General features: G+C 36.8%; 1 protein-coding gene across 2 annotated transcripts; it reads left to right on the top strand.

Moving 5' to 3' along the window:
* The first annotated feature begins 4,920 nt into the window (after window positions 1-4,920).
* cd34 (CD34 molecule) lies at window positions 4,921-15,208 on the top strand. 2 transcript variants are annotated; one of them, XM_073823752.1, is made up of 4 exons: window positions 4,921-5,204; window positions 5,298-5,422; window positions 10,869-11,018; window positions 13,163-15,208. In XM_073823752.1, exons 2-4 carry the CDS (start codon window positions 5,360-5,362, stop codon window positions 13,352-13,354), a joined length of 405 nt encoding a protein of 134 aa, XP_073679853.1. In that variant the 5' UTR covers window positions 4,921-5,204; window positions 5,298-5,359; the 3' UTR covers window positions 13,355-15,208. The 2 variants fall into 2 exon arrangements, with proteins under 2 accessions (XP_073679853.1, XP_073679852.1); XM_073823751.1 differs by having other exon boundaries at window positions 4,922-5,204; window positions 10,866-11,018.
* The last annotated feature ends 1,683 nt before the right edge of the window (window positions 15,209-16,891 follow it).

Genomic DNA, 16,891 nt, shown 5'->3' with positions numbered 1-16,891 from the left:
CAGCTCAGCACAATTACATACAGATAAAAACACAAAATCAAGCTCAGCTCTTGAAATCTGAATCTCAAGACTTAAAGGAACAGTTGACCCGAAAATGAAAATTCGGGTCATCTGCATAACTGACAAAAGTAAATGACATAATTTTCATTTCATGGATGAACTATCCATTTAATGAGGTACTTCCTTTAAAATAACCTTAAGCATTTTACAGGCATTTCTCATGTTTCCAAGGATTGTGGAAGAAGGAGGTGGCTTTAGCTCTCAGGTTTATATCAGAGCTGTCAAGATGTGTCTGGCTAAGCTTACTGCCGTACATCCATTCAGGCACAGCTGAGAGCATGGGGGATTTTGGGAGTCTTTGCCTGAGATTGTCTTATTACATCAGACCAGACTTGCCAGAACACCATGGAAAGGATTAGAGTGATTCAGAAATCTGGAAAGCACATTTGGTCCCTGTTGTGTCACTTTCCCAAGGAAAACAATGATTCCGGTCATATTTCTGTTGTATTGGTGGATGAAAAACATGCACCGGAGCGGTTAGGTGGAGTCATGTACTATCACTCTTCCAGAACTTTGTTTGTGCTCGCTGTCGGATCATCCAGATGTCAATCTGATGACCGGATTTCACTGCAACACAAATTGTGAAATATTAGCTATGTCAAGATGGTTATCTCATTTGGAATGGAAATTTGATGGCTTGAGTTTTATGCTTGTTTGGACTGGAGTAAAACAACTGAACTACTTCATCAAACTAGAACCTGTATTATCTCATTTCTAATCTGTATGCCATGGTGACTGCGTTAAAAAATCATCACTAACAATTTCTGTTTAGACTGTGTGCATATTTGAAGGTGTGTGCAAGTACATGCATGATGATTGTAGCTATGTGGCATGACTGAAGATTGATAAAATGTATGCATTTCATGCATAAATTTAAGCATAAAATGTATGCATAACCCCAAGACAGCACACTTCCTGACTGCCCACGTAAAAACTGGAAAGTACTTTCTCGATTTGGCTCATGATTTGACTGGCTGACTTCACACAACACAAGGTTTTTATCAGACCGCCTGGAAACAAAATTGTGTTCACAAGGTTTAATCAGAGGTCCTGGCTATGAGAGACAACATTTACATGTAAATTCACTGGTTAGTCAAGACTAACTCCTAAATTGTCTAGGGAGACCTCAGACACCACAATTATCTATGTTCCCTGCTATTTATGACCCTAGACCACAAAACCAGTCATAAGGGTCAACTTTCTGAAACTGAGATTTATGCATCATCTGAAAGCTGAATAAATAAGCATTCTATTGATGTATGGTTTGTTTTTTGGCCGAGATACAACTGTTTGAAAATCTGGAATCTGAGGGTGCAAAAAAATCAAAATGTTGAGAAAATCATCTTTAAAGTTGTCCAAATTAAGTTCTTAGCAATGCACATTACTAATAAAAAATGTTGAGATATTTAGGGTAGGAAATTTACAAAATATCTTCATTTAACTTGACCTTTACTTAACATCCTAATGATTTTTGGCATAATCATTTTGACCCATACAATGTATTGTTGGCTATTGCTAAAAATATACCTGTGCTACTTATGACTGGTTTTGTGGTCCAGGGTCACATATGGATGATGACATCGTACCACTTCCTTCCGTTTACTGTACGATACCAAGAAAACACACTTTTTGAGTACTGTTTGTTTTAGCAATTAACATCTAGCTAATTTGCCTTAAAATCCAAAATTCCATAACTATGATGCACTAACTCTAATTTTGCATAGTATTTAGGACAGAAAGTATTCTAAACAGGACATTGCTAGTGTGTGTGATCATGTGCTGCTGGGAGGGGAATTTTGTTTTGTACACAATTCGTTGACGTTCGTCATCGTACACATAAAAAAAGAATGTGGTGCTTCTCATTTGTAGAAAACACACAAATACAGTGTGTACAAGGGCGTTCATGTACACTGGCCTTGTTTATACAATGCTAGGAGAAGAGGGAACATTCTTCCTAACAATTATTATATCAATAAACATGTCAGGTTTTGGCTTGTGTAAGTCAGCGCTTAGTTTTATTAACATTTTTAAGACCTGTAGGATGCATGCCCAGTTCAGCCAATTAAAATATATGGCTAGCCACGCACAGTATCAAGCCTGATAGACGTGCTTACAAGATACTTAGGGTGTTTCTGTAATGAGGGAGGGGCGCTTTAAGCTGTGAGTGCGGGTGAGCGCGATCATGGTGGCCACGCACCCTTAAAAATCACAAAATACTAAGAGTCACAAACAAAGTCACACCTGTTGAAACAAATGTAGAATCACTTTATGATCAGACTGTGGCAGATATCTTAGTATTGCTAGTTAGGAAAACACAAGACCACCCAGCATGAGCTCCAGATGGCATTTTGAAGCCTCTGTGAGAAGTTTGACGGTAAAACGTGGGGTGTCCTAAATGACACCAGAAATTATTCTAGATTTAGAGCTCAGCTGCTCAAATCCCCAGTGCCAAAAAACTTTGTCCACTTTGTCCAAAGGTTCCAGGTTCAACCAAGAATTTGTGGCACGTTATTACAAGAATTCATTTCCAGTTCCAGTTTCCGTGTTTACTTTTAATGTGTCAGTCAAAAGTAAAAACTTAAGTAGTTTTTCTTATAACGTTACTTTTAGCAAGCACTTAAGTTCAATGACTTACAGATATGAACGTAGTTAGTTGAGGATGCAACACCTAAAACAAATGGGGAAATGAATTCATTTGTACTTTGCGCCCGGCCACTCGCTTCCTGCATTCCACGTCTCTAGACATAACTCTTTACTAAGGAGTGTGTGGTAATGTACAACAAAGACAAAGGTCTTGACTTTTCGAGGGTGATGTTTATTTCCTCAGTCCATGTCAGGAACATTACCCTCCTGCTTAAGTTTTTAATAATGCAGAGTGACTGTGCAAACAAGGCACATTTTTGGAGAGGGTGGAGATAGAAGGGCATTAGGAGGGGCCAGGCTTTTTTAACCTCTTCGCAACCTGAGGGTGCACCTACCACCCACATGCTAGCAAACACTGAGCGGCAGCCTCTGGATAAAGAAGGATCTGACACTCTGGTCAAATATGACAAACCCTTATTGACTGCATCATATACAAAGTTAACGAGTGGGATGAAAATCTCTGCTAAAATCTGAAACGCAGCTTTTATTTATTTTATTTTTTTATCCACCTTTTTCTTTTCATAAGAATGGGCTTGGCCATTTATAAATTTTATGGGTCAGGATTCCAGTCACTATTTTTAGCTGTGCAGAACAGTTTGTTTTGCTGCTTGATATTGCAAAATGCCATGTCTTACCGTATTATTTCAATGCATTATCGTAATTATGAGCACATTAGTTTGTAGTGCCAACAGTTTTACGGTTTACTGCACGTTGTTATTCTTCTTGCTATTTTCCTATAGCAGATAATGAATCGGAAGTCTCACCCATAGGAAAAAAGTGAATATTTTTGTTATAATTTTGCATTTTTATTAAGTTAGAAAGTTGCCTGCAGTAGTGCTATGTGTCCAGATTTTATAGCACCATGGCAAATTTAATCAGATTTTATCTGATTTGAAAATGTAAAATTTTAATTTAATGTTTAATAATAACATCACAGTAACATCACGTTCTACACAGAAAATAAACCCACAATGCAACCAGTGGAGTCCAATTTATGAACAAATTACTTTTATGAGCAAATTCTCATTAAATCAAAAACATACTGTGCAACCAGTGTAGTCTGATTCACATACAAATTACTTTAATAAACAAATTATTTTTAGTGTATGAAAAACAGTGCAACCAGTATTGTCCTATTACAAACAAATGAAATGATGCCTATGAGCAGAGCTTTTTAAGTCAATAAGAAACATACTAACCAACTAGTGCAGCAATGATTTCAGAAACAAATCTCTTCTTTTAATGAGTGGTTTAAAAGATGAGTTACCAGTTTGAATCAGAGTGAGAATTTCATAATTTCATATTCAGCAAAATGAGCAACTGAAATGTAAGTGGGAATTGAATTAGAATTCTAATGAAAACTAATCAAATCAAGAGCTCATGAGTAAGAACTGACCTATCAGTAAGCCCCTTCCCTCGAACACAGATGAGCCAATGGCAGTCGAGCATCAGTTGCACGGGGAGTGGAACTCGAACATCTTTAGGTTTCAGCGCCATAGAGAATCATTGAAAGATCCAAAGCTTTAAGCTTGTCTGACGAAGGTCTACATTTTAGTGTCTCTCCATATTAAAATGGTTAAATGTACATTAATTTAATCATACCCTGCAAAACATGAGCAGCGTTGATCCTGCATGTTGTCATCCGCAATCGTGATGACCAACCATAATATGAGACTTCTCCCGCTTATTTATGTAAAAATATTTTATATATCCCTCCATGGAATATTTAATTCCCACTTGAATGGTGGCCCACCTGTGTCCAAAATTGTGCAAAAACATCTTCGGAAAAGGTTCACAAACTGACAGCTGTCATTGTAAGAGAGTGAGAAAAGTTTGTTTGTCCAAGGGAGTAACAGTAACTAAGGGGGTGGGGCTTATCGATAGGTCAATTAAATATAGTGATGTGCTGCTTTCTAAAACCAGCTACTGGACCATTGATATGTCCCACGCCGACTTCCTGTTTCAATAGAAAACACATTTTCTATTGCAAAAATTACTAGTTTGCAAATAGATGAGTGATCTTTGTCGGAACTCGTCACTTATTGAACTCAAAGGTATTTTTGAAGCAAAATGAAGGAGATAAAATGTAATTGCTGCTATGGGTAGCACATTTCTGGCAATTCTGCACCAATTTTATTATGTTCTTTGTTATTTATGTAACATGAAGATACATAATTCACCAAGGTAAGGTTGGAATGCAACCTAAAGCTTGTCTTTTTGATATCTTGAACATTTTCTGTATTTCCATGTAGGCTGTCAAGGAGAGGACCCAGTTGATCCGGCATCAGATCCTCCCGCATCAGATCCTCCCGCAGCAGATCCTCTCGCAGCAGATCCTGCAACAGCAGGTACAACAGCTTCCTTGTTAGCACCAGACCAGCCAGCAGATTCACCAACAGACTCGGCAGCTGCAGATTCAACAACAGGTCCAACAGCAACTCCTAAGCAAAATGTTAAAGGAACACCAGATTCAACTCAACCACTTGACACTGCTGAGAATGGTATGAGCCTTCAAGACTGTCCCTAAGTTTATTAGTGTTTTTAGTTGGTGACACTACTAATCCTTGGTTCTTTGATTTTATCACCTTGATTAGTTAACGTTGTTGTCGCCAGCCTGCCTCCATCTCTACTAGAACAAACAGAACCCCCATTCCCCATGGATAATGAAAATGTGATAAAAGAAAATACAGGCTCAAATCAAGTTTCCCAGATTGCAGATGTAAGTAATTTGTGTTATTTTGGTAACTGATTATTTTAACTGATTAAGGTTTTAATGTATTGATTGCATTGATCACTGATTTTCTTTGGTCAACAGCTTTTTAGTTCATTTGGCCTATGCTAATTTACCTGACATTTTCCTAAACCCAACATTTAGGTTTCACAAGTTTCATCAGGTGATGTAAACAGTAATACCATGGCACTGATATTCCTTTATCCTACTATTCCAATCTGCTTCCAAGATTATCATGGCACAACCATTGTACTTCTCCAAAACAGATGGTAGTTTCATAATACTTGGTTTAGTAGTACCATAGTCTTTTTAGCACTCTTTGTACCATGGTACAACGGTATTTGTGGACATTTATCATAGCAGTACCATGGCAGAGCTTGACAATAAGGTCTGCCCGATGCCCTGGCGCCAGCGTGAACAGTTGACAAAACTGTTGACAGAACTGTCACTTGCCTGATCGGGCCATACGAGTATGTGATATATCATCTACGGTAATACTGTAGGCTAACTGTTGTTTTAACGATCTGACATTATGGAGTATGTTCCTCAATTTAGGAAAAGCAAACAAAAACATATGCAGTCACTGTCTGCACACACTATGTGATGAAGTAGAAGGTTAAACTTCTGCGCGTACACATTTAGAGTGGATGCTTTCACTGCATGATTTAGTTTATTGAAATGCATTAAGAATACCCCTAAAATTCAAAATCGGGGGAAAATGCCCTGTATGTCTTTTAAATTTATATATAAATTACAAAATTAGCCAAAATCATAAGAATACAGATTTTATCCAAATATCAGAAAGATCACAAAGTGATATTGATTTTATAGTTCAATAAACAGAAAGTTAATAATATTAAGAGACTTACGTTTTAGATGCCATAGACCTTTTTTTTGTATTTCGCCAACGAAAATAGCTTTAAAGTTAAAGAAGGTGTTTTGCATTTTTGAGCAACACATGACACTGTTTTCTACTGAATGAATCAGCTATTTGAATGAATTTGTTTAATGAATCAGTTAAATCATCTCATATTAAGTCAAATGCTTTGCTCCTAAATTAATTATCTATTTGAATGAATCAATTGAATCACAATGACTGCCTACTGGCGGTTTTAATTTCACATTTAAAGTGTCTTTTCATTTGAATTACCAAAATGACTATTCAACATTACATTTTTGTTTTGTTTTTTTGTAATTGCTCTTTACTGAACAACTTTATCAAAGGTTAAATCCATATTTATACAGTGAACACTAGTGTGTTTACTTGCCTAACAATGTTTAAAATTTAAATGAGTTAAGTTATTAAAGTTAAGTAGTTTTTGGTGTCATAACCTTATTTGTAAAGGTTACATTTATCAGAATCAATGAAAACAACAACTGTTTTCTTACTTTTGTTTGTTTTTGTGGGGCCAGTGAAAATTTTGGCAGAACAAGTAAAAATTTGGGCCAGTAGAAAAAATCCTTAGTGTTAAGCCCTGCATGGTATTTTTGAAAGGAAAGTGTGTGAAATTTTTATAGAGTACTATAAATACTATTGAATCCACCTTATTTTTCATTGCGGAAATAAGCTGTTTTCAGGGATTTTGTGTTAGAGTGCCGGTTCATAAGCTGCCGTAGGGAATAATGAGACAGATAAGGAAATGCAGTAATCTGTAATACTGTTTGCACTACAAACCACTGTGTTATTAATAAAGATAATACGTAAGGAATAACTGACGACGGGCCGTAGAATTCTTAGAAAATAATGCACACCCGAGGTGGTGATGCGGTCACGACGCGAAGCGGAGTGGCCGTTCCACCTCGGGTGTGCATTATTTTCGCAGAATTCTACGGCCTGTCGTCAATTATTCCGCTTATACTACAGTTACCACACCTCAAGACATCGATCAGATGATATATTTCAAGACATTCATCCGGTTTTTATCCCTAAAACGCTATTGTGAGTAGGATTAATTTCTTAGGCCCCGATCACACCGAACGCGTTTTTCACACTGAGGCGCCTTTTTTGAATGGTTTTCTGTTGGCAGTGATCGTTCTGCGCGCTGCTTATGCGCCCCGCGTTTTCGCCGCCTGCTGCGCCTTGCGTTTTTGCAGAAGCGCTCTGAGCGCCTGAAGTTGAAAAAAAAGCAACTCTGAGCGGAAAAACGCCTGACGTCATTTGCGTTTTTTCCATTGTCCAATCGAATGAATGGAGAGGCGGGCCTTCTGTTGTGGTGACGAAAGATTACAGTTGCTTAAAAAGTCCGGAGACTGCAAGAAATGGAGGAGAAACTTTTGGTGTCTGTCATGGGTAACCCGGAGCTGTATTTTTTAGGGTTTCTGCTAATATGACATTTTAATTAACAGCAAAAATATAGCGCTGGCGCTATAATCCTTTGATTTGACTGACAGGACAGCTGTTTTGGTTGTTGCTTAGCAACACAAAAACGGAAGCACACTGCTCTTTTTTTAAAAGTCACCAAAAAAGGCAGTGCTGTGCGCCTCGCGTTTTTAGAACTAAAAGACGCGTTCGGTGTGATCGGGGCCTTACGCAGCTCATCCAACAGCTTCGTTGCTAGTTCCAAAACGTCATTTTAGACCTAGTAACGCAGCTTGAGCCGTTGATAACAAACTAATGCAGTTAATAATGAAGTTTAGACAGACCGACAGACAAGCAGACGGACGGCAAGAGAGGAGGGAGAGAGTTTAAGATCGGAAATTACCTCTCTCAAGTCTGTGTGTCTCTCAAAGGTGAATGGCAGCATCGTCTCTACTGACAGTTAAACTTTAAGTTCATTTTCTTCAAGACCACGCCGTTGTTACCTCGCGTGAGAACTGTCATGTCATTTTTAAGTTGTTTATCGACAGAGATGCGCTAACAACATTAGCACGAATGCTAACTGTATGTGTGTGCGTCTGTGAGTGAGAGAGAGCGAGAGAAATAGAGTATGTGCTTTCCGTACATAATAAAACGTAATATTGTGGAAAAAACATGGACATAATCTGTCGTTTTTATCCTGTTGTTTACCGTATGTATTAGTTTTGCCAGTGTCACTGTAGCTTTTGGTTATTTTGCTGTTTTGGGCTGAAATAACTGAAATTGTGTGGCGAAGTGATATAGACATGTACTGCGGTCAAAAGCTGCCTGGAACTACGTTCGCCGTGCGTTTCCCTGAAAATAATGCACACCTCTAGAACGTTCGTCAGCCAATCAGATTCAAGCATTCAACGGCCCTGTAGTATAAATTAAAATAATATGGTAAGACACCAGTTTGCAATATCAAGCAACTAAAAACAACTTTTGTACAGCTAAAAACAGCTGGAAGCAGATGAGACTAGGGCTGGGCGGTATACCTTTTCATACCGAATACCGGTGTTTGTTTTTTTTTATGATATTCATTTTTCATATACCCCAATACCGGTGAGTGTGTGCGTACAAAGCGCTGGGAACACGTATGTTGACGCAAACAGAAACCGCAGCTTGCACGTGCTTGTCTGAAGCAACACATCTGAGGTGTGGATGTATTTCAGTATATCTGAGAAAGACCCAGGGTTAGCGATTTGCAAAACTTGTAATGCCGAAATTTCAAGAGGGGGTGTGTCTGCAGTGATGAGAGCAGAGATCGGCGCATTGTGCGCAGACAGATGTAGCTTTCAGTGAGAGAAAAACAATGGCTTTACGTTGGTGTTACGTCGCAATATTTTAAAGATATGTCTTTTCTATATACTGTATTTTTATTAATATTTATGTTTTAAAGCCAATGGATATCACACAAGCAACGTGGAAACTGATCAATATGTTAAAGTGAAAGTAAAAACTGACTTTCAGCATCTGATGTGCATTCTTTCAGACAATGAGAGACGATTATACTTCATATGCTGATATTAATTTAGTCCCTTAATATTTTTCTTGTGCCCCGAACATGGTGGGGAAAAAAATAAAAAAGAAACGGATTTTGTGTAAGGTTTGTTTTTGAAAGTCTTAAATAAAGCTCTTAATTTTCATTGATGACTGCAGTGTTATTAGGGGGTTATGAAAGTCATAATTATGATTTCAGGTGGTCTAAAATGTGGGGACTGAAAGACAAGAATTGCGATGAAACTTCAAAAGGCTATCCATTGAATAAATATGAGCGCTGCACGTTTCAAAATCATTTGTTGCGCTACTTTGTATACTACCATTCTGACAGCGCCTCCTGCTGGAAAAGAAACGCGTAGACTTGTAAATGTGAACTTGTGAAGAATGCACAATAAAGTGTTGTGTATTTTGACTGCAAATCACGAATTCTGATTTCTTCACCTCATTACAATTATGAGTGCCACTGTCACTTCTTTGTGAACAGCAGCATTTTGTGAGACCAATCAAACCTGGGTTAATACTAGTCCAGTCAATGTAAGCCAATATACTGCAGTAATTATTCTCTAATTTATTAGGAAATGTGGTTAACACCTAGTCATGCATGAAAAAAAAAAAAATACCGTCATATACCGTGATACCGTATAATTTTGAAAAATACCGTGATATAAATTTTTGGTCATACCGCCCAGCTCTAGATGAGACACATTAAATTTACAAATGGTCGCACTCGCTCTTTGGTATATCCTATATAAGGTGGATATACCAAACATTTAGTAAATATTTAACAAATCAGAGTAACTCCATTTATATTTTCATTTGCATGTTCATATGTAACGAGGCCATATACTAATAATCCCATTCCTTACCTACCCCAAAAGTTCCTCAGAAGAGCTTAAAACAATATAAACTCTACTATACAGTATCTTCACAAGTATCTCAACTTTCAGTTGCTGTCATCTGCGTCCGTGTACATTAGAAAGGAAGGAAGCTTTGTGTCTGAGAGGATAGAGTTTAGCAGGGCAGTTTGAGCTGTTGATGCCTGTGAGCTCAGATTAGGGAGATCCTGTTTTGTCATTCGCTATAAATAATCCCTCCACACAAAAGATGAATGAGTGGGAGAGAAGAGAGGCTTCCTCTCACTGCTGCCATGCGGTTATGAACCCAGGAAAGAGGTTAGACAGAAGAATTGGGGGGGGGGGGGGTGATGAGCATCCATTGTTGGCAAGAACAGATCTGAGACCGGTGAAAGTACTGTGGAAGAGATCATAGCTGCGATAGGCCAGTCTTTTTTTCTTCATCATGATAGGCGTTGGTTATTTTGGCATGACACCATTGGATGAAATGTAGCCCACACATGCTTTGTGAAAGGCAGGGAGAGGTGCTAAACTACAAAGACTCCTTCCTGTTCACTTCCTCTTTTTGTTTGCTATATGAAGCTTTTTACAACAGATAAGTTTCGTGTCAAAACAGACATATAATGAAAATTCCTGCTAGATTAAATTAAATCAACATCACTTGATCAGATACCTACAGAATATGACTGTTGAAACTCTCCAATATTTAATCCTTGATTGTTTAAACATTTCTTTACAGCAGAAAGATGATGATAAAAAGGATGCAGCATCTGGGTCTTCTCCTGCTGTTTTCGTATCTGTGCTGGTGACCGGCTTACTGCTTGCTGCCTTAATAGTCGGCATATACTACTTCAAGTGCCATCGCCGAAACAATGGCAAAGGCATGAAACTGGTGAGTGTCTTATTGAACTCCAGAAAAACATCCCTGTTCATTAACTGTGACATATTTTTTTGAGGATGCAACTGCATGTTCTAACTCAACACTAAACAAATCTTTAAAGCAAACTTACACATTCATTCACTTCCTGCTGTCAAAACCCCCAAATGTATGACTTCACCAACTGTATCTCCACCACCAAGTGTTCCCAATCAAATTCTCAATTTGAACGTGTTATGCACGCATTTTAATTGCAAAGTTCAGCGTATTTGGTAGGGAAATGTTGCCAAGCTCGTAATTAAGAGGGAAACAATTGGCAGCATATCAGTGCAGCGCAGTTCCTCCAGCACACGCCCCATCGAATGTTCAGAACCACAACACATGCTTGTGAAACACTGACTGTTTCATCTTCTTGCCAATAGTTCTAAGCTGTTTTTCTTCTCTGTTAAATGATGTGAAATGATGAAAGTGACATAACGTGCACTTTCGGCAGACTTCACAAAGAGTCGTACAATGAAAAAAATATTTACATTCATAGGACAGGATTTCATAAGCCATATGCTGTTCAATAAATGCTGTAGCTTTGAAGATGCATCAGGAAAACTATTTCATCAAACAAAAATGATTTTATGAAAGTTTTCATATTCTACTCAAAGGACATCCTTACTTCAGTTCAAAGGTCTTGCTCATGAGTGTTGATTAAAAAAATAATAAATACTGCCTAAAAATTTTAATTTTAAAGAGACAGTTCACCCCAAAATAAAAATTCTGTCATTAATTACTCACCCTCATGTCGTTCCAAACCTGTAAGACCTTCGTTCATCTTCAGAACAAAAATTAAGATATTTTTGATGAAATCCAAGAGCTTTCTGACCATGCATAGACAGCAACGCAACTTACACGTTCAAGGCCCAGAAAGTTAGTAAGGATATTGTTAAAATAGTCAATACTGATGTGAAATCAGTCGTAATTTAAGAAGCTAAGAGAATACTTTTTGTGCGCAAAAAAACTAAAATAATGACTTTGTTCAACAATTTCATCAAAAATATCTTAATTTGTGTTCTGAAGATAAACAAAGTCGTACGGGCTTGGAACAACATGAGGGTGCGTAATCAATGACAGAATTTTAGGGTGAACCATTCCTTCAACTTTCATAGTTTAATGCATTGTGATATGTACGAAGTAGTAATTTACTTTCACATTTTAATTTACAGACATATAGGACAAAAGGAAGACAATATAGAAGGAGAAAAATGTATGTGACCCTGGACCACAAACCGGTCGATTTTTCTTTTATGCCAAAAACCATTAGGGTAAAGATCATGTTCCAGGAAGATATTTTGGAAATTTCCTAACGTAAATATATCAAAACTGTTTTATTAGTAATATGCCTTGCCTTGCCTTAACTTCATTCAAAAACAATAACTGCAACTTTCTCAATATTTAGATTTTTTTGCACCCCCAGATTCTAGATTTTCAAATAGTTGCATCTCAGCCAAATATTGTCCTATCCTAAAGAATCAAACCATCAATTGAAACGTTTCAGATAATGTATAAATCTTTAAAAAAAAAGTGACCCTTATGACTGGTTTTGTGGTCCATGTTTACATATCTTCTTTCAAGTCCAAATGATCTGGGCTATTCTAGATCCATTGATTTTATAGTTTTATACTCTTATGAGTCTCTTGTGTCTATCATTATTTATCCCAAAGAATTTAAGAAGAAACATCTCTAAAAAAAAAACTTTAAGTCTCCTGAGTTATACATTCATTGCTCACGTTATAAATTTGAGCAATACTATTTTTCTCTGGGAATGCTCATAGGGTTACATGCCTTGCAAAAAAAAATAGTAGTAGTAGTAGTAGTAGGGCTGGGTGATTCTTTTGATTTTTTCAATTAATTCGAATTTACGTTTTAAGACGATAAAAAATTTTATTAAATCGAGGTATCACGATTTTTTAATTTAAAAAAAAATTCTTTACATGCTAAAAGTGGGAAAGGTGGGAAAAATCGATTTAAATCGTAAATCGGATTTTTTTTTTTTTTTAATCGGGGATTTTATTTTTAGGCCATATCGCCCAGCCCTAAGTAGTAGTAAAAATATTATAATAATAAAAGAAAAACAAAAAGTAAAATCTTTGTATTTTGTGTTCCCACAGGCCGAGGAGTCTTACATGGCTGATGAGGAGAACCAGGGGAACACTCTGGTGTCCGTAGCTCCTCTAAACCAACCCGAACCCCAGGAGAAGCCCAGTCTTAATGGAGAGTCACAAGAGGCAGTGAAGGCCCAGACACCTCCTGCCGCCAACAACGGCCACTCTACCACCAAAACGGCAGACACCGAGCTGTGAACGAGCCGATCTGCCACCAAGGGTCTGGGCGAAACGCTCAGTCCCTGCTTCTTAAACCCAGCTCGATCTACTGCATATTGACCTTGGCCATAAGGTGGCACAAGGGAGACAAAGACTCAAATTCTCACATTTACATGTAAATACGATCCAAAATTCTACATTTAAGTTCATACGGAACAACATGAGGCAAAGTTAAAGATATGGGATACAAATAAAAAAATGGGCAACAAGAATTGGTCAAGTAATCCTCCTCCCTATCGATCAAAATAAACGTACACGTTTTAGTGCTTTATGAAAGATTGTTTGTTATGAAAGCATGCCAGTTATGACAGTGATGATTTATAACAATATGATCCAAAAACAATTTTAGTCCAAGAGGTTCACCCTTTCAGTATAATACAGTACTGCTGTGGGGTGGGGGACCTTTCCCATGAGTCATTGTTGGCTTCCATAAGAGCAGCCAGGGCTGGAACGGAGCGCCGGGAGGATCCTTGCTCCTGTCCCAGCGCTCCACGGCTTCCAGCTGCGAGTAAAATCACATCACAAAGAAACAATTAGTATCCAATGGACGCGAGTTGCGTTTTTGTTTGCGACGGGTTGTTTGTGTGTTTCTAGACTGTTTGAAATGTTCCAAATGTTTGTCTTTGTGTACAGTATGATTTGACTAGTTAATAGTCTTGTATAATTTTGTTAATATCACTGCATGACAAAGTAATGATTCCTGGAGTTGCTGAGCATGAAAAATATGTTCAAGCGTCAACGCGTCAACTCCATTTCATTGCTGCAAACAACCCTTAACGTAAAATCCAACCAATTAGGTATGCTGCAAAGCCCGTTAGTGCTCAGGGTGACAGCTAAGTGTTATCAGACATTTCTGGATTGAGTTACAGCTTTACCGTACTTTGTAAACCAGTATTATGCTCTTTTTGTAATATTTTTATTTTAGACATTTAGATGTAGTGTTTATGGATTGAATGACTGACTTAATCATTTGAATGACCTGCCTTGATTATTAGAAGTTTTTTGGGTGGGTGTGTTTATTTTGTATCTACATTTGCTACTACACTGTACAGAAATCATTAGGCAAAGAAATGATGTAATTGGGTGCAGCCATGAAGCCCTGGACCATCAATTTTAGCTTTAGTCGATCAACTCCAATAGTACAGACAAAAAGAACATTTCTGCACTTTTGAACCCAACTCTTGTTTAAATACTTTCCACTTCTTCACAAACACTGTCAAATAAAAGTTGTTTCAACTTAAAAAAGTAAGTGTTTGTGTGTAACGGAGGCCAGCTAGTAGGTGCTGTGCAGGTAAACCTCACTCCCCGATCTCAAAAGACGCACTAGCGACAGACGCTAGAGGTTGCAGCCTTTAGCCTCCTTGTTAGTGCGTCCGCCTCCCGTGCCGGAGACCTGGGTTCGAGACCAGCTCGGAGCGGGTGCGGTAGGACCCGGGTATGAGGGGTTACATATGCTGCCTTAAAATTTTAAGTTTAGTCAATATGAAATGTTAAGTTGTACTACATGAAAACAGAGATATTTGAGTTGAGTAAACCAAAAATTTTAAAGGAAAGCACGAACACTTTAAGTTGAAACAAGTTTTTTTTTTTTTTTTTTTTTTTTTACAGTGAACTTGGGGTCATAACTTGGTGCTAGAACGACTGTATCTTTTGAAATAAACCAATAGAAAATTAATGTTTTAAACATATACACATATGAATATCATGTCCTTTATTTGAACTATGACATTTTGTTTTAACATTCCGGTGTTCCGTCATATTTTGGATCGGTGTACTAGCATTGTGTTAAACTGATGTATGTTTGTGATAGGAATAAAGTTTTGAAAACTACAATGATATGTGCTCACACTATTCATTTCTACTTTACCCCAGTGAGACCTCGTCTTTGTGTGCCTTGGATCTATACGATCACATTTTTCATTTATTTGGCCGCTGGGCTGTTTACTCAAGACTTTTTTGTTTGATATGAAATGCACACATAATGTTCTTTCTCTATGGCTCACTCATTCCTCAACACACGTGCAAAAATTTGGCTGGTATCTAAAGGCCATTTAAGCAAACAGCTGGTTTGCATAAGAGAGGGCGATGACATCATAGAGTAGGGATTCGGGTGGGGCTGAGTGGTCCCTCATCACTTTAAGAGAAAGCAAGTCAGCGTTTATATGTTACTGACTGCTGTCTCACGCCCTCTGAGTTCTGCCGCTAATCACCCTTAAACGAAAAGCGGTTAAGGGGATAATCATTATATTACAAATATAATCTCCTGGAAATTAAGTTAACGCTGCTTTCTAAACAAGCATACATATGAAATGAGGTCAAGACCAGGCCCTCCAAAACGTGGATCTACCTTAAACATCTTTTTTTATTCTATTTTTTATCACTTTAACTTAACTTTTATTGTTTTAAGCACAACTTATTGGTATAAATTGTATTTTTATACATGTATACACTACCAGTCAAAAGTTTTTGAATAGTAAGATTTTTAATGTTTTTTAAAGAAGTCTCTTCTGCTGCTTTGAAATATTTTTACACTTATTAACTATTATTTATTTGAATCTACTTTAAAATGTAATTTATCCTTGAGATTTCAAAGCTGAATTTTAGCATCATTACTCCAGTCACATGATCCTTCAGAAATCATTTTAATATTCTGAATTTTTTTCATGTTTCTTTGATGAATACAAAGTTCAGAAAAACAGTACTTATCTGAAATAGAAAACTTTTGTAACAATATAAATGCCTTTATCATCACTTTCGATCAATTTAAACCATCCTTGCTAAATATAAGTATTAATTTCTATATACTGACTCCTAGCTTTTGAACGGTATAAAAAATAAATAAATACTGAAAAATTTTTAAAAAAAAATTATATATATATATAATAAAAATAATAATAATACAGTAAATCGGTATATTAGAATGATTTCTGATAGATCATGTGACACTGAAGAAATAATGCTAAAAAAATGTGTTTTGATCACAGGAATAAATTACATTTTAAAATATATTAAAATTAAAAACAGTTTAGCATTCTTTACTGTTTTTGCTGTACTTTCGATCAAATAAATGCAGGCTTGGTGAGCAGAAGAGACTTTTAAAAATAAACATTAAAAAGCTTACGGTTTTAAAATCTATAATATATAAATGTATTAAAACATAATAGGCTGCTGCTGCTACTACTACTATTAATAATAATCATTATTATTATACACATAGAACACAATATTTCTATAAAATAATATATTACATATAATATTTCTAAATAATATATTATTATCCAAAAGTTTCCATAGCTATATGATTTCCCACTTTGAATTTTTCAATTTTTGTAGATTTATGCTTACCTACAGCAATAGAAAAATGCTTCAAGACAATTATTAAAAACAAGCCTTGTTTAAGATACTAAAAAAGCATTTTAGAAAGAACATATTCTGCATTACATTTTATGACATTTATTACATTATCTCCATTATGTAAATGTTTTCAATTATCCTTAAAATAACAACTCTCTCCAT

Source organism: Garra rufa, chromosome 18, assembly GCF_049309525.1.
Source record: "Garra rufa chromosome 18, GarRuf1.0, whole genome shotgun sequence".
Classification (NCBI taxonomy): domain Eukaryota; kingdom Metazoa; phylum Chordata; class Actinopteri; order Cypriniformes; family Cyprinidae; genus Garra; species Garra rufa.
This window is presented reverse-complemented; position numbering and strand designations above follow the sequence as displayed.